We start from the raw sequence: 24,089 nt of genomic DNA, 5'->3' as shown, positions 1-24,089 counted from the left end.
GGAATAAAGAACAATCCCCATTTGCATTGTTGTTTAGTAGTTGGCTAGTTATTTGTTGGCTAATCTGAAGGCTTGGGCTCGATTATCAATGAGGATGCAGAGAGCTTATAAGAGATGCTTCCGTTCCTAACTGAGGTCCTGATCTACGCATCAGAAAACCGAATGTTCGCCTAATCTCTGCTTTTGGGTGAGGGAAAATCCTTCTATATTATCTGAAATGTTATGTATTTTTAACTTTTAGGTCTTAAAAGTACACTGCCCTCCAAAAGTTAAGGAACAGCATGTGTTTCAAAGCTCACTATTACAAAATATCAATAGCGTTTAAATTCACAGTTCATATGCATGACAGTAACGAAGCTTAAGAAAATCTATGCAATAACAATAGCTACCACTTTTATTTTATAAAAATGAATACTTATATAGAAGTTAGAGAAAAATACAAAAATTGTAATTTTTGTTCACGAGTGTTGATCTTCAGTTGTTATTACAGTTTCGTGGACAATATCCAGGAGAAGTCGTTTGCCCGATTCGTTGAGATAGTCGGTGATCGGAAGAATGGAAATGGGGAAATCAAGCTGATTATACTAGATATCAATGTCTCTCGTAGTGTAGTCCACCGACTATGGAATCAGTTTGAATCCGAGGATTCTGTGTCTAGAAGACATGTTCCAGGCAGACCTAGAGTTACAGCATCTGCAGGAGACTCTTATTTAGCTCTTTCGGTTCGAAGGTGGAGTAACATTACTGTGCCTCAGCTCATGGCAGATCATTTAGAACAGGAACAAGAATCCCAGCCACGAAAGTGCGCAGACGCCTGCCAAATACAGGCCTCTATGCAATACGACCTATTGTTTGTGTCCCCTTCACTCGAAGACACAGAGATGCCCGTTTATGCTGGGCATGAGAACACGTCTCCTGGACCAGTCAACAATGGGCGTATGTTTTCTTCACAGATGAGTCCAGGTTCACGTTGGAGAGTGATTTAGATCGTCAACTGATCTGGAGGGACAGCGCACCAGATACAATCAATCCCACATTGTGCAGAGACACAGTTACAGAAGTGGTGGAATAATGGTTTGGACTGGGATCTCTCTCAGTAGTCAGACTGACCTGCATGTGTTCCATGGAGGAACTTTGACCGGTGTGAGATATCGAGACGAGATCCTTGATCAATATGCCCGCCCATATGCCGCTGCTATTGGTCCTGGATTTTTTCTGGACGACACTGCGCGACCGCACCGAGCTCGAGTTGCTGAAGAATACCTTGAGTGTCACGGTATGGAGCGGATGGAATGGCCAGCTTAATCCTCAGACCTGAATCCGATAGATCATCTTTAGGACTACCTTGGGAGATAGGTTGCTGTCTTAAGTCCTCCTCCAAAGTCGTTAGATGAGCTTGAACAAGGATTGCTCCGTGTCTGGTCGTTGCTTCCCCCTTGACCGACAACTTAATTGAGAGCATCATGGAACGCCGCTGCCGCCAATATATTGCAGCTAGGAGTGGTATTTCTTATTAGCACCCATTTTTGTAATATTACCACCCATTTTTCTTAAAAAATTTGTGATGTACTGTTTTTCGAAGACTGGATTCCTCTGAAAAGAGCGAATTTTTTTTTTTTTTTTTTTTGTAATTCATGTTTGTGTTGAATTTTAGAAACATTCTATGTCGCATTCATTAAAGAACTATTTAGTGAACATGTCCTGTAAATTCCTCCTTTCTATGTTCCTTCATTCTCAAATTAAATACAAAAAACATGCTGTTCCTTAACTTTTGGAGGGCAGTGTATTATATTAGAATGTAACGGCATGTTAGCCCGGTTACCTGAAAATCTGGTAAGATTTCCGTTTTTATCTTTTCAGAATTCTTCGAGAAACGAAATACACGCATTTGCACTTTTCAGCTTCTTCTCTCTTTCTTTTATAGCAATATGCTAATACTTTCGATTTAATCTTAAGCCAAAGTGTATATTTTAAGAGTAAAATACGTTTCTAGCGATATTGGTTTCTGTGTCTAAATACATTTCCAACAGAAATGTCTTTGGGTCATAAGGTATTTCTCGCGCTTTCTTAGCCTTCCTTCGTTGTGTAGTGGTCAATACACTCGGCGCGTATTCGAGAGGTCCGTGGTTCGAGTCCCGGAGAAGGCGTTGCTCATTTTCACATCCTCCTGCTTCAAAATAACCTAATGACTCTACAGGGACGCTCGAACTAAAAAAAGGTGATGGGGTTGATTCTTCACCACCAGGATTTGGCGACTGGGTCCCCTAATCCCCAGTCGCCCTTTAAAAGGGGGAGTATATAAGGTATTTCTCCCGCCTTCTTAGCATGCCTTCGTGGTGTAGTGGTCAGCCCACTCGGCGCGTTTTCGAGAGGACGGTGGTTCGAGTTCCGGCGAAGGCGTTGCTTATTTTTCAAGTCTTTCTGCTTCAAAATAACCTAATGACTCTACAGGGCAACTAGTACATAACTTTATCCAAATAAACATTTTTATGATTTTTTTAATGGTCTTAATGTAATATTAATGTAAGAAGTTTATTAATTGTTCTTGAACTAGCATTGCAATGATAGGAATGCTCTCAAATGCTGTAGGACCTGCTTTAAGCTTCGTTTTAAATAATCTGCCTTATCTTTAGTATTTTGTTTCTTATAACTGTATATTGCTCTGAATGCTTAAACGTTTTGACTTTTGAAGAAATTTGGAACAGGAGTTCAATTAAATTCGTCAGCAGAGGATGCGGAGTGAAGATCACGTTATTAGCTGTGATTGCGAGATTTCGGTGACTTATATCATTAACTAAAATTTTAGAAGCCTTTAATTTACGTATATAGTCTGCGACTTATTGTTTGATATAATGATACAAAGACTCTTACTATCTTTCATAAAAATCATTTGCATAAATTTTGTTTTACTTTTTAATTTTCTGTTTTATTCCGTAAAATTGTTTAGTTATTGGAGACCAGTAGCCCAGCAAAACTATTTCTTACTTTTCTGTTATTACTGGATCATTCAATCATTGCAGGATAATTAGCCTCGAAACCGAACAGAAGCGAAAATTAAAGTCAAGTACCAGGTATTCATCGCGTGGTATAACGCTTTGCAGCAAAATGATCTTCATAATTTCTATTGTTTTCAGTCTGTGCTAGTGAGAGAAAGGTTACATACCTACCTAAAGAATAAATTTTATTTTTTTAATAATACGGTTTGCTATGAGACAAAGGGGGAAAAAAGAAATCGTTAATAATCAGCTTTGGGTGAAATAATTAAATACTCAGAAACGCCAAGAAGGTTTTCTTGATAAAGAGCTGCAACAAATATTCTCGTCATACCTTTCAGATTCAGTCACTGTTAATTTTACCTCGTTTTCCTCTTAATTTCAAGCAAACTCGGCTTAACTGAAAGTCTAAAAAGAAAGAAAAACTCACTTTGCTATTTCAACGCGATGCCGCTTAAATTGCCTGGTAGCCAATCATTCTGTTGATTTCAGAACTGGTTGGATCACTTCAATTTTTCTGTTTATTTTATTTCGAAAAATACACCGGGAAGTAGAAATAAGGAAAAGGGCTTCATATTTGGCGCGTCATCTTTCGGTGTCTTTTCAAAATAACGTAGAATTAGCAACAATACCGTTATTTTCACCGGCGGAAAAATTTAGATGTTTACGTATAGGTATTTTAAATTAACGTTTAATAAGCTGTACTTTTACATACTATTGTACGTTTCAATAGTAAATTCCTTTAATGCGATTCAAAATTGTGATAGTTATTTCTAGGAGTGCTGGTGTAATATGAATTTCAAAATGTTTCTGATTAAAAAAAAAAAAAAAAAAAAATGTGAATAAAGGAAATTTGCGAATAAAGGAAACAATTATTATAGTTTGCAATGATTGAATAATTTGTGCTTTCCTAACGAAAATTTTAATTTAAATAAAATTTACGTAAATGATTCTTAATGAAAAAGAATTTGTATTCTCGAATTAGAATACAAATTTATAGAATTTATAGAATTCAGTAATTTATAGAATAAGTTACAGTATAAAAATTTCCAGAGAACTTATTAATAATATAGCCTTCTTAGTTAGCTGGCTGCATGGGTGTTTTCGTGGTTTTCCCCATGTGTAACGTGTATACGAGCCAGTTGCCCTTAGAAAGTCCTCCACGAAGGCATCCCTCCCCTTAGACAGATAGCCCTCGAGGCTTTGCCGTAATTAAATAACCTAACCTAACCTAACCTAACCTCTTAGTTCTCTTAGTTAGCAGTTACAGCAGTTCAAAGTTAGCAACAAACCTTGCTTCTGTCTATTATTCTCGTAATTTTAATTGAACGCCATGTCCAAATTTCTCGTCTTTACAAGTACCCGAAAATATTTTTCAGTGCTTGTGCAGCGTAAAATACAAAAACAGTTTTACAAAACACGAAATTATAAATCATTAAAGACAAGGATGATGCATTCATATGGGCAAAAGTTGATGCAGTTGCAATTTTTTTATGCCTAATTGACGTTGCATCAAATTTTCATGAGAATTATAAAAAGTATGTTAAAATAATATTACTTAGCTTTTGTTTACAGTGAAAACTACCGGAAGTATTTAATCGAAGTCATTGATGTCATCTGCTTACATTCGGCATATTTATATAAAATTCTATCTCTTTTCTTTAGTAGCAATCGATTAAAAACTGCAATAAGAACTGAATTTTTAGTTTCGAAACGTTCTTAATTGCATTCAGTAAAAGTTAAATATCAAGTTCTGAGCTTCTTTCAATGAAAAATAAAAAATAAAAAAATGAAAATACCGAGCTCAGCTACTTCATTAGGAAATGTAACCATTTTATTTACATAATATGAATCATAGAAAAAAGACAAAACTCGCACCTCACACTCTTTCTTGGGAATGTTTTCATGAGTATCGTTATCCTTAAGACACAATAACACGCCGAATAAATACTAATTCCGAAGTCAAACAACAAAAATCAGCGTTATATTTTCAAAATTTTCACAGGACTAGTTTCGATGGTTTTACCGAACCACCATCCTCAGCTGCAAAACCGCAAAATCGTTATCCTTGTTAAAAGTAATTCTAGGGAATTAATTCACATTTTCCATTGCTTTAATGCATTTTCATATATTGCAAATATGAAAGCTTCTTTATTATCTTTTTGCGTTTTCCCCAGAACACGAATTTACTTACCCTGGCGGATTTCGGTGAATTGGGGTTCGTAACCAAAATAATTTATCATTTATGGAAAAGTTGAGTAAATTTAATTTTATCTAATTTAAAATACGATTTTTGTACGTGATAAACTTATTAAAAAACTGAATAATAAACTGTAATTCTCAGGGTGAAAGTGTTGCTGAATTTAATTTTGTTTCATCAATTTTCATTTGATTAGCAGTTTTATATTCCTAACGACCGTAGATTAAAATGTGTATTTATTCTTAACGAAAATAAATTGTCTGACACATTTTATAAATTAAGCATATGAGAAGAAAACGCGATGTATAAAAAAGTTGCGAAACCTTTACCTGTTTCTTTTGCCGAATTGCTTTGTTTGTATTTTGGCGCCTTATCGGCGACAGTTAATTATAACATCGCCAAGATGCCTTCATCTAAGATACAATAATAAGAGAGATTTTACAGCAACCCCGAATCAAGAAAATAACCTGTTGTATGTTATCCCAGTCAGGAAGAATGTAGGTCTTCGGCTACACGTAGTGTTTGCTACCTACGTTTTCTTCAGAAGAATGGCGCGTATAGTATAGTTTTTCGATGCTATGCCTTGTTTATATCTGTGCGGCCTCTTTTGTAAAGGATATAAATTACACTAAAATATTTCCAATTTTAATTCTTCGATGAAAGTGAGTATTTTATTGATTATTTTTCAACTGTATCTAAATAATTTCAGCTGTGATATTTCTTTACATACCAGAAATTAACAGACAATACTTTTTGATTATTAATAGAAAGACTGCCGCAAAAGGAAAATATGTTCAAATCTTAGACCCATAATAATGTAATAAATCATTGTATTATATATAATTACATATATTGATTTTTAAAATTTAAAGAAAAAGAGCGTTGGCGTGCTATCATACAATTACGTTTTAAAACATAGATAAATATTTTGAAATATAAAAGTATATGAATGAAATAACTTTGGTAAAGCTGAGAAAAAATATGTTAATAGAAACAGGCATTTTTTAGTGCCTGTGTTTAGACTATTATTCATATTTTAAATTTATAATAAAGTAATTTTTGTTGAAGGCAAAAGTCTTTGTTGATTAAAGACTCCTGCCCAGATTCATTTCTATACTACGCATATATTTTATATTAAAATTTGAATCATATTTTACCGTACCTTATATCATTAAGTTGCAGTTTTTTATTAAATTTATTTCAATTAAAAAAAGAAAAAAAAAAAAAAAAAAAAAAAGGAAAGACATTTAATACCGGCACCCACACTACAGAAATCATAGCAGTAATCTATACAGTACGGTGAATAGTACCATCATTTTCGTGCAGTAAAGGATTTTTTAAAAAATTCCATCCAAATCTTATAATTTATACCTTTACTTCAGGTTTATCTTACTTAAATTTTATCTTTATATATATATAAATATATATAAGCTGTTTACGAATAAATTTTAATATAGAGTATGCCAGCTTTTACATGCAGAAATTTATTTCATTAGTAGTCTTTATATGTTAATACTAAACATCCTTTTTTAGTTCTCATGTGTTCCCATCACAAATTATCGCTTATTTTATGAATATTATGTCATTTATATTTAAATCTTGCTTTAATTAACTTAAGAAACCAGGAATTTTCAATGCATTTTATAATATTTTATTTAAAGTACATTATAAGTGAAAATAATATGCTCTCAAGAGATGTATCGACGTAATAATAATTCTTTGATTGCTAAAATAGAAATAAGCAGTCACTTCAAAAATATAAAATATAAGCATATTGTAATTTTATATTCCTTTGAATATAAAATGTTACAAAATGTTTAATATATTATATAATGTTGTGGAGTCTTTCAGGTACGATACCAGTTGGATAAAATTGCTTAATTTTAGTATTTTTCTAAAACTGGGCAAAAATAAAGCAATTTTATCCAGCTTGGATAGTGAGAGGATGACATTCGAAATACTCCAGGAGATATTGCTTAACGTTATGTGTATATGCATACTGAGTAGAAAGCCTTTAAAGAAAAATATTTCTTTGTCATATGCACAGTAATTTGTTTAATAGACCAAGTTTCATGCATTGAGACTCGATTCAAAGGATTTGATCTGATTATTTGCTTATGGCCAGCATCCAAGGAATATCTGCCTAAGCTCCATCTCAGTTTTAATCCAGATGAAATTCGAAGGAGAAAGATTGGTATTGTAACCAATTTTCTTCTACCAACAGCCTCTAGAGAAGACTTTCATACTGACAAATTTTAACACAATAGACATGAATTTTTATTTTTATTTTTAAATCAAAAATAATATCAAATAAAACAGTAAAAATACTAAAAAAAAAAAAAAAAAAAAAAAAAAAAAATCTAAACTAAGTTTTCTTCCATTTTTGAATAACTTTTACAAAAACACATGATAGGCAAATGGGTAATAACAATTTTATGTAATAATACATACTTTATAAGGTATTTCTCCCGCCTTCGTGGTACAGTTGCCAGCACGCTCGACGCGTATTCGAGAGGTCCATGGTTCGAGTCCCGGTGAGGGCATTGCTTACTTTTCATCTCTTCTGCTCAGGGCTTAATTTCTAAAATTAAAACTGCCGGAGCCCTATGGAAGACCGTCAGCAAAGAGGAACAAGAGAAAATAAATAAATAAAATGACTATTAAACTCATTAATAATTTTAAAATTAAATATTTGATTATTATCAAATTAATTAATAGCTATTTAATTTATGTTTATGAATTGTCATTTAATATATATGTTATTTAATATATTTATAAATTTTTATTTATCAATAATTATTAGACAATTAATTAATTATAATTTAATTGATAATTGTTATATAATTAATAAATTAATTAATATTTATTGAAATAATTAAAGATTAAAGTAATTAAATAATTAAAATTAAATTTAATGTAAAGAGATAAATTAAAATTTAATAAGCGATTTTTAATGTAATTTTATTGCTAAAAATAAAATTTTTGAGATAAAATTTCTACTGAAATTGTTATTCAATTACATAAATGAAGTGCCGCAGCCTTCTTATTTAAGGCTCCGGTGCGCTCCGCGCAATTAAAACACTGCTTCTGCATCCAACAAAATCCTAATGTCTCTACAACCTTATAAACTTGTTCAAACAATTTTAAAATTTTGAATACATCAAAATAACAGCAAACACAGAAATTCGTAAACACAAATGATGCCCACACACTACGTATCAACTCACAATAATGACCGTTGCACCGTTATGGTACCACCACATTGAAACTTTCAAAACTATATTCGTAAACAGTATATATCCAATTGGTTACACTATGCAGAAAGCTAAAATTTGTGTTTTGGTTTGATTTACATGACTAAATATGAGTATGTTGTCAAATGGCAACTACATGCATTCAAGGGTTAAGTGCTCTTTTTTTTAAAGACAATATTGTCACAAATGTCTGTATCTTACTCGAGATTCGAACTTCATTGATTTGGTAGCCAGCGCTCACTAATGTTGACAATGCGACACTGACAGGGGCGAGAACGTGGTTTAAAGAAAGCCTAGAACAGAATATGTGCTTTAACTAGATAATTGTGTAAAAGAAGTAAAATAACATGTTATCTACAACTTTCAGATTTAACTTACAGTACTTAAAATTTCATTGTGACATCACGTAGCAGTATGCGTAGCAGCATTTCTATTTAGCTGTAACATGGTTTAAACTTATTAGAAATCAGAGGACTGTCGTAAAAATAAAATGGGATCGATTGTTGTACTGCAATCTACGAAAGCACAGTTTAAGTCCGAATATTACCCTATAAAATCTAGACTGATAACAGCAAAAATTTAAACTAAACATTTACAAACTTTATAGTAGAAGAAACATAGCACAAAGTTACTCAAGAAATATTGTAAATTAAATATTTGATGGAGCTTTCTGTCATGCAAAGAGATTGATTGATAAGATGAGATGCACACGGTGTTAACGTTATTTACAAGATTGCTTCAGCAGCAGTAGTCGAAAGTTTTAGTAAACACTAGGGTACAAACTGAAGAATATGTTGGATTATTTAATTTAGACAGAGCAAACGAGGGATATATCCCTCGGCTTCACCCCTGTTTTAAGCGAGGATCTCGCGACAACAGATAGCAGGTAATTTAGGAAATTGTCTTCTTTTAAAAATGGCTAGTCTTGTTAGACTTTCCGTATGCCGGCTTGCTGTATTTTGCATTGCCTTGTGCTTTATACGTAACACAAATTATTAGAACACCTTATCTTATCACAAATATTAGAACATCTTCTACATTGTTTTTTTTTTTACTCACGTCAGATAAAATATATTAATGTAGAATATTTTTTCGCTGTAATTTGTTTTTTGACTTAAAAAGGAAAACAAAGAATAGATTTTCTCCTTTATTTTATTTTCATATTACTTATGTTATCTCGCATCACTGTTGAATATTAAAAGCTATCAGCCATTTTGTTTGAGTAAGTGAGGATTATCAGAAAGATTCAAAACACTAGTTATTATTGTTATCATATTCTGCTTCATTAATCTTATCACATTGCGCTTACTTCATTATCACTTCGAGTCTCTAGTTTCAAAATGGTTTGCTAACATTAGGTTTTAAAGTCCTTAGTTTGCATTAACATGCATTTCATTTCAGCGTAAAATGTAAATAAAGTAAGTGCATCCATTCGCTTTACGTTTAAAAAACTTCAGAATCGTAATGGAGAGATAATCAGATGTAAGATAATTGTAAAAGAAAAGTTCGTATATTTTATCATTGAATTTATAGATAACTAATACAGCATATCTTTCATTTTGAAGTTAATCATCAAAATGATGTTAAAGAAGTTTGGGAATTAAAAATTTTAAATATAAAGTGTTGCAAAATGTTTAGCGTATTATGCGATATTAAAGGTTCTATGTTTCCCTCTATGCAGTTTTGAACACACCTAGAGCCATTTTACATCACACTTCTGGCAAAATCTAAAATTGCTTAGGAATGAAACCAGACATAAAAGCCAATCATCTTCAAAAATACGTGATGTAGATGGCTTCGTTAGCATGTATTCCAAATATACGAGTATCTTTAAACTGCAGACATTTTTAAATCAGGCTCAATCATACAGAACCATTCTTTTACATGAGAGGAATGATAAGAGAGTGGATTCTTCGATTTTACAAATATATCTTGGGACAGTGACAATAAAACAAATAACTGTAATTTTCCGCTTAGTTGCTCATGCGTTTATCTTTGCATTAATTTCTGAGACATTGTTAGTAAGTGTTACTGTATAAATGTTAGAAAGAATATTCTAAGTATATGGAAAGTGGTTATTTTTATTTTCCTAATGTAGCTGTGAATAGCTAGGGTCAGGTGATTTAAGATCCCTTATAAGGTCCTTTCCGCATGCCTTCTTGGTGTAATTGGTAGCATATTCGACGCATATTTGGGAGGTTCAGGGTTCGAGTCGCGGCAAGTGCACTGCACATTTTGCCCGTTTCCAGCTTCAAAAGGAAACCTAATAACTCTCCAAGCCACTCTCCAAGTGGCTCCCGAATTAAAAGGTGGAGGAAGATAATTCGTCACCACCAGGATTTGGCTCCTGGGTACCCTAATCCCCAATCACCCTTTAGAAGGGGGAGTGTGTAAGGTATTTTCTCCCTCCTTTCCGCATACCTTCTTGGTGTAATTGAAAGCATACTCGACGCGTATTCGAGAGGTCCAGCGTTCGATTCCCGGCGAGTGCAGCTCACATTTTTCACGTCTCCAGTTTTAAAAAAAAATGCCTTATGACTTTACATCCTTACGGAATTTAGTAGTCTCTTCCTTACCAAATAAAAACCAGTTTGTTAAAAAAATTATATTTATTTATTTGTATTTCTTTTTCACTTCAGATAAAAGTTTGTAATTTATACATGGTACTAAACTCGCTTGTAAGAAATATATTGAATGAATCTCCCGAAATGTATCAGTTAAATGTTTAATAATTAATGTTGCTTAGATAAAACTTATTATTAATTATCAGGATGCGATTTAATAATAAAAAATGTAACGTAATTATCAGGATGCAATTTAATAATAAATAATGTAACATAATTATTGAATTGGTAATAATTATGAACTAAATAAAATATTATTGTTAATTAATGAAATACTCGTATAATAATTGTAAGAATGATGGCAAATATTGACCATCATTCTTATAATTTGTTGAAAGATGTTAAAGGTTAGTATAAAGCTTATAGGCGAGTAAAATATAACTATAACCAAGGGGCCATACATCTAAGCGTTGTTAGCTTCTGTTGTTTGATGTCAGTTACTGTTTCTCCTAAAAGTATTTTTAAAAATTTTATCTTTCCGTTGCCATTTACCATTTAAAAAAGATCTGTCTTGCCATGAGTACACACTGAAAAGCCGTGAGGTTACACAACTGATTTTAATGAAATACAACTGAAAATATTACACTGTAAGATTTTAGAATCTAAGACTTACCGTTCAATTTCAAGAAACACTTCATTTCTTAGAAAATAAAATGACAGAAGTCAAAAAATAACCCCGCAAATATTTTCTAATTTAGCAAGTATTTATAATAATCGATAATGATTTATTAACAACAATGGGAAAAAAATCGGTGACTTGCGAAATCTTAATTACAGCGAAAAAGCTTACACGGTGCAGGAAAACGCCCATAAGGTGATTTATAAATACTTGACAGATATATGTTAGTGTTTTCACTACGCGAATTTTGTGCCCTTGTAAAATAATTATTTGCCAAGACATTTGTCAAAAATATTTGTTGCAAGTCTCATACTCAAGCGATGAAAAAGATGTGCTACTACATTTTGATTAATTAAGTCTCTTCATCATTAAGCTAGGGCAAAAGTCTCCACTTGGAGTTAATTTGCGATGGAGTAGTATCACAGTAGTTCTTTCCTTTCAATATCTTTGAGTATATTGAGTAGCTGTTTTAAATAAAGGATTTTGTGTTCTGTATCTTTAATTTCCGGGGATTAATTCTTAAACTGGTAATTTACATTTTTTAACATTAAAAAAAATTAGATTTTGAATGATAACCTCTTTTGAAGTGAGAGACTGTAAACTGAAGTTTGTAGTAGGATTTTTTTAAATTTCTTAGTTTAACATGATTTTCACATAACTACATGCTCAGTTACGAAAGATCCATTAAAATGCCTTAAAATTTATTTATCTGTTGCTAAAAACGATCTAATTTTTCCTCGTTATAAATAACTGATTTTGGCAGTTGTGTAGAGTCATTAAGTTTATACCGGAACAGGAAAGGTGAAATATCAGCAAAGTTCTAGCCGGGTTTCGAATTCCGGATTAACCGATAGCTAGCCGGACGTGCTTCCAATTACACCGCGAAGGCACGCAATAAGGAAGGAGAAAATTTCTTACAGTTGTCCATTTTGGTTCTTACTATTAATATTCTTCGTCGCACAGACAGTACAGTGGTTAGTAACGCTAACCGCCGTACCGACGAGCTTGGGTTCGAATTCCGAAGAAGACATGGGTGTTTGTAAGCGTATATAATATCTGTGCGGCAAGGAGGCCTTCAAAATACCCGAGCGAGCCGAAAGTCCTCTCAAGACGTTGATGATAAGGAAAAAGGGTGGTAAACCCTCGGTTCGTCTCCCGGGGTGTCTTGCCTCAAAACTGGGGCAGAAGCTTAACAGTTAGCAAAAGCCGGCAATCCCTAATATTATATATAACTAAGGGACTACATAGGTACCGGCCTTGTTTCAACATCTTCCTGTGCTAACATTCTTGGGTTGATTCTGTCTTTAGCTAGTTTTGTTTCGCTTAAATTAACTTATCGTAAAATGGAGTTTTTATACACAAAGCTAATAGTAATCTGTCTTTCACATCAATAACTGATAGCAAGCCAAAACAGCTAACAAGGAAGGATTTCTAATCTTAAATGCTCAAAGTTTCCACGAAATGGAAAATATAGACAAATCTGCTCATTTAAAAACTCTGAATGGTCAACTGCTGAATATCTGTAAACAGGCAGTTAAAAATTAAAAATAACGTAAAGGTTAGGTGTCGGTTAGTTTTAAGAGAGCTGATGGTTACAAGAATAATGCGATTTGTCTAAGACGGATAAATTTCAAAAGGCAAAACTGAACTTTAATTTCTAACCCTCTTTCGATCTTAAGATACATTAATTATAACCAATAGACAAATTTACGGGAATAATAAGAAGTGGGTCTATGAGTTTGAATGATAAAATTGTTTTATGGGCATAATACTGATCAAGAGAGCGAAATTCTATCCTGGGGTACTGTAAACCATATAGTATAGACTAAAATTCCCAGCTCAAAGCATTCGTTCGACGACCAGTTCCACAAATTCTCGATTTGCGAGATGTCTGATTTCTGCTGGCTAAATCGCGTGAACATTTTGAAAAGGATGCCTGCTAATGTTAGTTGCGTATTTGTGTATTGTCCTGCTTGAAAAACATTAAAACGTAGACAGAACAGCATGCGATTGTGTTTATTTATTCCACAAGTTGTCGCCAACTAAGGATAAAAAGGCTTTTACTGTATGACGTTGAGGTATTCGACTTGTCACTGCAACCACTGTCTCATTAAACACAAGTTTATCATTATTATTTGCATCAAGTTGTATTTCTATTGAATTTGACAGAAACACGAATCGGCCTTACTTTGATAGGTGAATGAATATCTTGGTAAATATATTGTTTTATGAAAACACTTTGCAAGCGTTTCAAAGTCTTTTTCTTTCCTTAATCTTTATCTTGACAAAGAAAACAGAAGAAAAGATTGTCATCGTATCCTCGAGTGAGTTTCAAAAGTTAACAGACGTTTTTCCTTTTACAGTGTTCCCATATCATATGGTTGACTGGAAACTGCAGAAGTCTGCACACTTTTTGACATAAGTGCGCTCTGAAATTTTCTCCGTGAAAAGCTTCTGTTTACATTTTCTGTGGGACACAATGATATTTGCAAGAGATTTTGGCTACAGTATTCTCTAATGTTATTCTCTATAATGAATACATTAACTCCACAATCATTACAAGCATAAGTCTGCTTTAGATTGTCCATTATTCTTGCATCTATTTTTGATTCATGAGAATCTTTGGGAAGGGCACTGAGGGATATACAAATTTATTGTGTTAAATTTCTCTTCGCAAAATATACTTAATTAATTACCTAATTTAAATTTCCAAATTAATAGCACGTGGATTCAGTAAGTTCAACTGGCATCAACAACTGCAAGTTGAATAAGATATTTTGTTGAAGCGTTGAAAATGTTGCAGGTTGAAGTATTGTCTTCAACTTGGAATAGTGTCTTGCATACAGATTGTGTATTTCATTTGCACGTGAATTTATAGCGCCTTAATAAGTTCCAGTTTCAGTGTAAATTCATTGAAAGAAGACAAGTATTAAGCTTGGAACTGAATCAAGATTGTTACTATTTTTGTGACTAACTGTGTAGGATTTTATATTAATTAACCAGTTATCATGATGTGAAATTTACTTCTTATTTCCGTAATCCTCACCAGAACTTAAACTAGCTGTATATTTAAGCTGGGACGTTGAATGTTTTATAAGTTTCTGGCAGTCTCACCTTGCAATTGCTCACTATCGCTAGGCCTGCCGAAGTTATTCTAGCTTTAGGATCTTACTAGCTGATGTTTAAAATACGCGCCGCTAATTATCTGAGTCAGCTTATAAGGTATTTCTCCCACTTCCCTAGCGTGCCTTCGTGGTGTAACGATAGCACGCTCGGCCGGTATTCCAGAGGTCCGTGGTTCGATTCTCGGCGAAGGCGATTGCTAATTTTTCATCTCTTCGGCTTCCAAAGAAATCCTAATGTCTCTACAAGCTTTAGTAGTCCACTGCGTGTGTAGTCTCTGACGTTTAAAATACGCGCCGTTAATTATGTGAGCCAGTTTAAGTAGTCTATTTGTGTGTGTAGTCTCAGACTACGTTACCTACACTTAAATTAAGTTCATCTTATGTTACTTTAAATACCCGTAAATAGTGCAGGTTCGTCTGTAGCATAAGTACTGCTTTCTGTTCATTTCAAATAAAAGTTAAATAAAAAGGTTATTTTAACCTTCGTACGACTTGGACATTTACTTCAGACTAATGCGGTAACTCGCTTCTCAATCTAGTAAGATGTGCAGGGCATACAGATAAGCTTCTAGACATAGCAGGACCCTACAATTGTCCACAATGTAATCAAATGGATAAAAGTGCACACTAGCAGCTCATTCCAGGTTTTGCTGAAGGCATTCCTCCTAATAGCCTTCGAATACTCTAATAAATACATAAATAAATAATTTACACATTCATTTTGCACCGAATTATTGTTAACAGTTTCACGTGATTTATCTTACTTTAGCGATACATGGATTTTAAAGCTTATCAAAAAGGGTAAAAAAAAAAAAAAAAAAAAAAAAAAAAGGAAATAAAGTGAGAAAGAAAAAATAAAAAGGGCCCTACCCTTTCTCGCTAATTCTTGCCAGTCATCGGAATCATGAAAAATTTAATACGAGGGACACTCGTACTTGGGACAAGGCAAAAATTGTTTATTACTTTTTTGCCTTGTTCCAAGTGTTAAATTTTTCACGATTCCGATGACTGGACTTTATTCACGCGGAAGATTGATATTGAAATTTGGGAATTAAAGCATTTAATTCCCAAATTTCAATATCAAACTTCCACGGTGAACACTGATTTGAGGGATTAAGCTCTTTATAAAGGAATATTTTTTAAACTGTCACCTGAAAGCAATTGTGTAAAAGTGAACGTATTGTAATAAAGTCATGAAATTATTTGCCAAGTTCGATTATCATACTAAGTTCTTGCAATCACTGTTTTTTTTATCTGTCATCAAAATATTAAATTCCTTTTGAAGACAAATAAAAGCAATAGCGATTTTAAAAAACTGAGTATGAGAATAAAACCTAGCAATTTCGCTAAGAGACCTTCTTACTCCGCTTTTTAATCAGACAATTAGAATTTTATGTTATAAACAGAAATCTTAAACTCAGATTTGACTCCTCCGAAGGGGAAAAACTACAAAAGAGTGCAGTAAAAATTTAGCTTACAAACAACACTTTTATCATTTAAAAATGTTTCTTCCTTTTTTGTGTTTTATCAAAGTGTATATATGTATACATGAAGAGGAATAAGAAAAAAAAAAAGGAAAACATTAATTAGGGCATCATTTCGAATGCTTTTAAAAAATACATATACATATATGCTCGTACCACATATATATGCGTAACGTAGAGTGGGAACATGAGCTTTCGTTGATAACTTCCGCGTTTGACTGCCAGTCTGTGGGAAATGTTTTAGTCTCTTAAAAACTAGTTTTTTTTCCACCTACGAGTAAAATGAGAGGAAGAGTATTTGTATATATGCGAAACACTTACAGAGGAAAAAAAGACCAAGTGAAACAAAGCATAATAAAGTTTTTAGAAGAATGATTGACAGACTTTTCATTGACTATTAGGGTAAATTTAAAGAATAGTTGACAAAAACAAAATGAGATCATAAAGACGTAGCAGTGAAAGAATTTAAAACAGTAGTTATTTAAGAATAATTCTGAAGAATTACCACATCGTAAGCTTAAGCGTAAGCGAATTAAAATATGAGTATATTTTAACATCAAAGTATATTTGTTTGAGCAGTTTGGTGATTGCAGAAAATACAGACCAAAGTAGATCAAAGGAGATTTCACTGCTTCAAAAGCAAATCATAATCATTATAAAAGTATTTCATTGGATTCTGCCAATGATAAAACAAAATGAAAAATCGAAGAATTTTCGAAAGTGATTTAATGGCAGCAAAATATTGCATGAATGCTGTGTTTCGAATAATAAAATAATTTGATGTTTCTATTGTTTAATCAGTTATGGCAAAGCGGACGAGGGTTATCTGCCTAAGTGAGGAATGCCTTCGTGGAAGACTTTTGAAGATGAATTAGATCGTATTTCTGTTAGATGTGGTAAATCTACAAAAAATTCTGTTTAGCCAGTTCGTTTTCCGCGAATCAAACATTGGCTAAACTAATACTGTTTAGACGGTCTTATCGACTCGACCTAGTTAGGGCGTCCACGATTTCCCTATGTTCCTCTTCTTGCATGACCGTTAACTGATTAAAACTTTTGAACTTTAGCTATAATAACATTAACATGCAAGATTCGACCATAATTGAGAGCTTACATGAGTTTTGTGACATGTATGGTGCTCTGACATAATAGAAATACGCATTAAAATACCATAAATAAATGTACTATAGATATATTAACCCTTTTATGAAAGATTTGACCATTTTGGTTAGATTCCAATAGGTATAACTATTATATCTATTCGAATCGATAAAATAACACTATAATTGGGTACAATAACGCTATAGATATAATATAGAGTTATTGTATTGAAACGATACAATAACACTATTATATCGATACAATAACACTTAATATTGCGAGATTCGATTATAACTGGGGGTCTTACATGAAGTTTGTGACATGTGTGATGCACTGACACAATGGTGTATTTAAGTGGTGTATTTAATTAGGGCAAAGCACACTAGGGCTATCTGCCTAAGGGGAGGGATGCCTTTCGTGGAGGACTTTCTAAGGGAAACTGGCTCGTATACACGTTACACATGGGGAAAACCACGAAAACGCCCATGCAGCCAGCCCGTTCGCGGGATTCGAACCTCGGACCGAACTACCAGTGTTCAGCGACTTTACCGCTCGGCCGCTGGTGGGCCTGACACAATGAAATAAGCATTTAAAAAAAAAAAAAAAAAAAAACTAATGACTCTACAGCAAGGATGTCAAACTCGCGGCCCACAACAAATATTTTTGCGGCCCGGCCAATATATCGGCAAATAATAATATATAATAATAAAATAACATATCGACGAAGAAAAAAATGAAATGTTTACTGCTAAGTAATTAACGATAATTTATTCAGTGTTGTTAGATTACTCACAGCGAGCTGACACACACACTACTTAAATTACAAATGCGTGTGAGTAGCTTGCGTTCAGCTACCTTCGGCTTTGGGGGAACACGTGCACTCAGAACTTGTACGCATCCCCCGATAGCCGAATGTGGCCGAACTCATGGTCTCAGTTTTCCAATCATAGTTTTGTACGATATATTGGTGCATGCATGTGCATGCACTTTGCTTTATTATTAATTATTACTTAATTCATATTGTTACGGATTTCATAGTTATTTATTTATTTAGTTTTTTTTTTTTTAAAAATTTAGAATTGTAATTAGATTTGCTTCATGTTGCCTTAGCAACGCAGACGATTTTTGAAAAGACAGCTGCGTTGGAAGGTTAAAAATAGAACAGCGCGTGCATTTAATACCTAATAAATAAATATCTCGTAATTGCTGTTGCCATCCACAAAAATCCAGATATTTATAGATGTTTCCAGTATATTCGAGAAATTAATTATAAAGCTTATAAAAGCCGAGAAGAAACAACTCATCTCAGTAGTAGCTGTAGTTCTAGCGAACTGTTTGTTTACTTAATGCTGTGATTGATTTGTAGCGATTTCGCTGTGAGATAGAATTAGTTTCTCTGTTTTGAATTGATTTTTGCTAAACGTTTGACATTTTGTGAGATTGTTAGAATATTTTTGAAGAAATATTGCATGCGGCCCACCTAAAGTTAAACCTTGTTTGTTTGGCAAAAGTGTACCTATGAGTTTGACATCCCTGCTCTACAGGATGATTTCTCCTTTGCAAACGATTTACCTTTAGTAATTTAATAGGCCTTAAAGTGAAATCCAATTTTAATTTTAAAAATATGTATATTATTTTCCATTCTAAGTCTTTAATTTTACTCTTTGTCATTAATTAAATTTTGCTTTAAATTGCTAAATTGTGAACCTAAATACAACTTTAAAATAAGTGCTTTGCTTAGCTAGCATTCGCTATTATTTCTGTAACAATAAATAATTGCAAATGCTAGTTATTTCTGTAACTAGCATTTGCAATTATTTATTGTTTATTTTTGTAGAAACCGCTACTGTGTATGGAGGACACTGCTTTGCATTTTAAGCATAAAACGATTTGTATTCAGTATGTAGACATCCTTGAAGAGCTTTTTAAAATTTGACATTTGAATTAATTTACTTAGGGGGAGGCTGCAGCTCGGTTTGAAAGGGCTGATGTTTCATAACTCTAAGTGAAAGAAACAGGTCAGCGTAGAGAAACTACCATTTAAATTGCTGTCTATTGTTCCGCGATAAAAAGCGCTTTGGTATCACGCGATGTCTATGCTTAACTTCCTGATCAGCTTTCGCAGGAAAGAAAAATAATTGGAAACAATAAAATATAATCATTGATCGTGTGCAAAGTGAATAGTGGTACACTTTAGTAATTTTTGGGTGTGTCTGGTTGCGATAATGAAGATGAACAAAAATACAGTTTGTCAATTGGCGGCACCCGAAGCTAATCTTTTAAACGAGTGGCAGAAATAATTAGCGTCTGTGAGTTTCAAATGAAAACTATATCGCATTTATTTTTCGCTCACAGCTTTTATGAATGCATTCCACTGAATGCGGCCATGAGTTTTAAACCGTCCGTTAAGAATGAATATTCTGGCATGTTTTTAAGTATGGATTTTTGGTTCATTATTTTGCTTTGGTGATTCTGAAGATAACTTCATATTACGTTTCTTAAAAGTAACTAAGAAAATGTAACGAAAATTGCACGTTGTATTGCATTAATGTAAAATTTATCGGAATGCTTGTGCTGCTTCTGTTAGAGTAAAATGATTTTTTTTTTTTTAAACTTTTGGTACTGCAAATATTTTGATTGCCGCGGAAAAATGGATAGTAAGTGATCAAACTTTATATTTTAAACAACATTTTTATAAAAATTTTGATTAAGAAACTTTTTTTAAAAAAATTTCAAGAGAAAATATTGCTTAATAATCCCCTCCCCCCCGTAGAGCAAAGAGATGAATCAGTGGTTCTCAACTTTTTCTGCTCCCCACGTACCCCTTTCGCCATTGCTGGAAGATCACCTCCCCTCTCCTTTCCCAAACTCGAAAAATACATTCTGTATTTATTTAGATTTAGATTATTCTTTATATGTTTTATAAATTAATGAATGAAAAGTATAGAAAAAGTTGATGAATTCCAAAACCTGAATATATTTTTATATTCCTAAATTAAAAACCAAATACTTATTAGCTAAGAAAAAGGCTGATCCGGTCCCCTTGAAACTATGAAATTCTCCCCCCCCCGGTTGAGAACTCCTGAGATAAGTAGAAATCGATGTTGTATTTTTTAATTTTCGGATACATTTACGCTAGAATTGACCCATATCTTTCGGGTTTGGGGGTTTCCTTATACGTCTATTATAGACCATAATTCTAATGTGATGGTAGATGGGTTCTTGAATTCGATCAAGAATCATAATTTTTAAATGGAGAAGAAGTATACCAAATCGAATTTCAAATTAGGTAACTTCTGTTTGTTTTTATGCTAAAGAATTTTTCTTTTCTGACCAATTTTAAATCCTCATTATATTGATTTTATGAGATTTATTTGAATTTTTTAGTACTATTTAATAACATAATTTCAATAAATTTCCTAGGACTTTTCTTTTTCATTAAATCCGCTTTCAAAGCCTAAAATTTCAATATAATAGAAGTTCTTCCTATTGTGAATATTAGATGCTGCACACATGTCGAAACGTAAGAATGAGCATCGTGTTTACAAAGAAAATTACCCATTCATTAACGGAGACAAATATGGCTAGCTATTTATTTCCCAATGCATAACACATAATAATTGCCAATAACTTGTGCTGTAAATAACAAATAAAGAAAAGCGATAACAATTCTTTGCAGAAAAGTTACACGTAGAACCTGGGACAGGTGAAGGATGAGTGAAACGTGCTTAACTGTATGTATTTTGATATCAGAGAAGAGATTATGTCCACCTTGAGCTATGATTCAGCAATTACCAGTGTATAAGGCTCTTACTATCAAATGATTTAGGTGTTCCTATGACAAAATTTTGTTTTCTTCCTTACAGCATGGACTGGGCGTTGCTTGTTTCCCGGCAAATGATAGAAATACTTATAAACAAATTATTCTTTATATATCATATGATCTGCGAAACTGAAAACAAAGCTGCTTATTATTTCTAAATTCACATGTTATATGTTTACTATTTCTAAATTTGGTATGATTCACTTATTAAACAACTCAGAATTTTGCAGTTTTATACATTGAGGTTCAATTCAAAAATTCCAAACTCGAACTTCGTGTTTATGACTAATGAATTTTTATTTTTACACGGCTTATATCATTTTGATAGTTACTGAATAAAATCTGATTTTTTTTTCTTTACCACAGTGAAATATCAAAAGGAAAAAAAATTAAGTAATTTGTGTAATAATCCTAAACAACGGTTTATTAAATTGCGGTTACTTGCCCTCGATACTTTTCCGTAAGTATCAACAAAATGTTTGCTCAGTCACTCTTAACGCTGAAGCTTAATTAGTTTCGCAAGAAATAAAAAGTTTCATGTCACGCAAGTCCATTGCGAAATCAGCGGAATTTCGTGTTTTCTTCTTTTGCGTGTCTGTCTGATTTATGCCGCCTAGTGCGAGGCCGATTCTGATGACTACTTTGCAGATAGATGTCAATAAAAAGAAGTTGCTTTGCGTGAGGACCTGTAGTGTAGGTATTTCTGAAATAGATACATATCTTTTCAGTTAACAGTCGGCAATTTTTGAGCTTTGAAATCATTAAATAAATTGTTGACTGACATACTTAGGATTGCTGATTTTCTCCACCACAAGCCGCATCTAATAATCTGTCTTAGCTATCTGAAAATACTGAAGGCCTTCATTTGCTTTTAAAAAGGCAAGTTCTGTTTCATAATTTATTATTCTATCTTCGAATTTATTTTGGAGAAGAAATCTGTCTGAATCTTAAACCCACTGTCTTGAAAATTAATTAACGTAGGTATACATCAACTATATATAAGGTTCAAATAATCCTAAAAATATAAACAGCTCCATAAATGCTGCAAATTCCATAAATATAGCGAGTTTTAAATGCGGTCCGTTGCCCCTGTTCCTGTATCGTAAGCCCTGTTCGGAAATAAACCATATATTCATTCATTGTTATAATTATGAAGCTAATACTGATGGTTATAAGGCTTGTGAGGCTGATTCACGTTATCATTTCGATCACCAGAACGTATATTTAATCATCTTTTATTATAGCACCGGACGTACGATTTAACAATCACACAATATTGCTTTGAATCGATCTTGCTATTTTATTTTGAAGCTATGATTTATTTCCTCGTAAAATTATTTTTCTGCCATAATGTAGGAAACGAAAGGCTTTCTTCGCATGTACTCTTCTTCTTTTATTACCGATTACAACCAGCATATCCGTCTGGCCTACCAGTGATCCTATATTGGATTCCGAGCGAAAATGGATTTTTTAATAATTCTCACTTCTGGACTACCCCTGGCCTTTGTAATATAAACTACTTCAGGTGTGAATAATCTGAGGTATGAGTAATATTAATAAGAGAAGCTTTGAGTAATATCTTAATAAATTGTTGAGTATACAGACAGAGCAATCAAATTACTTCACAACCCTTCAATATCTAAATGATCATTCTGGTTTGAAACTGAAAATATTAATATTTTTTTTAAAGTCAGGCGCATATTTTCCCAGTTTCTTCCTAATTGAGACTTGATTGATTCCTTCCTGATTTAAAAAATTTTGACATTTAAGCTAAATTGGAATAAATAAAATAATAGGCTTGAACATAGTTCCATTTATTTATATTTAAATATTTAAATGATCATTTTGGGTACAAATTAATTAGCTAAATCACAGAATGAAAGATCTGCCTTAAAATACTTAGGAAATAATTTAATGTCCGGGCAATATATTTGAACTTCATCAATCTGAATATAACTTTAACGATACTAATTCTCAGTAGATAAAATGGTTGGGGGGGGGAGGAAGAAGCTAATAAAGGAAGAACAAACTTTTATGTGATGTACAACAAATAAAATTGAATTTTTTTAAAGCTTTGTCACATCTGAAATCGGCAACTGAAAATTAGAGTAAATATGTGTTGTATATTTTAATCATTTACATCGTTTTTTTACATTTTGTGATTGATATCTGTACTAAAATACCATTTTCAAAGCAGTTCTGACAGTTTTGAATAATGAGAAACTATATAGTCATAATGTATGATGTTTGAAATGTTTTTATTGATTAGGTATAAATGAGTAATTATTGTTCATTAAACATGTACATATAATACCAGTGGAGTAGTATCGTGTTTAAAATTATAATATATTGCCCGGACATTAAACTATTTCCTAAATATTTTACGGCAGATCTTTCATTCTGTGATTTAGCTAATTAATTTGTACCCAAAATGATTTGAGGAATATTTGCGATTGTATCTTAAATTTATTTTAAATTGTTATTTATTTTAAATACTGGAGTACTGGAGTTATAATACCCCGTATCCCCAGCAAGCTATATTTTTAAGCGTGAAGCATATAAATATGCTTCACGTTATAAGAAATTACATTTAATAAAAGCCATTATTCTGTAGCCGAATATATAACACAGTGCATTAAAAATATCTTTTGTGATTTACATTTATAACGTCAGAGTTTGTTGGATTATGACAAAGGCAGTCTTACTTACAGGGAAACTTAAATTGAGAGATGCCTTCGGGAAGGACTTTGTATGGAAAACTGTCTGTAAGCAGCTAGTTTTTAAAGAAACTAGGATAAATTAACAGCGTTTAGTGGATGTAAATGTTTATAACGATCATCGTGTTAATTACATTATAAATTATATC

At 32.7% G+C, this 24,089-nt stretch overlaps 1 protein-coding gene across 3 annotated transcripts in view; it reads left to right on the top strand.

Annotated features, from left to right (window-relative positions):
* The window catches only part of Btk (tyrosine-protein kinase Btk29A), a 160,509-nt gene that overhangs the window by 18,908 nt on the left and 117,512 nt on the right, over nucleotides 1–24,089 (top strand). Inside the window, exon 1 of one of the 3 annotated variants that reach the window (XM_035350396.2) lies at nucleotides 5,674–5,855. The exons of the other annotated variants lie outside the window; for them this stretch is intronic. Within the exon in view, the coding sequence (XP_035206287.2) occupies nucleotides 5,850–5,855 (6 nt within the window). The 5' untranslated portion in view covers nucleotides 5,674–5,849. Of the gene's footprint in view, nucleotides 1–5,673; nucleotides 5,856–24,089 lie in introns of those variants that run through there. 3 annotated transcript variants of the gene reach the window in all.

This window comes from Stegodyphus dumicola, chromosome X2, assembly GCF_044657685.1.
Source record: "Stegodyphus dumicola isolate Sdum_Otavi_A_Nest chromosome X2, ASM4465768v1".
NCBI lineage: Eukaryota > Metazoa > Arthropoda > Arachnida > Araneae > Eresidae > Stegodyphus > Stegodyphus dumicola.
This window is presented reverse-complemented; position numbering and strand designations above follow the sequence as displayed.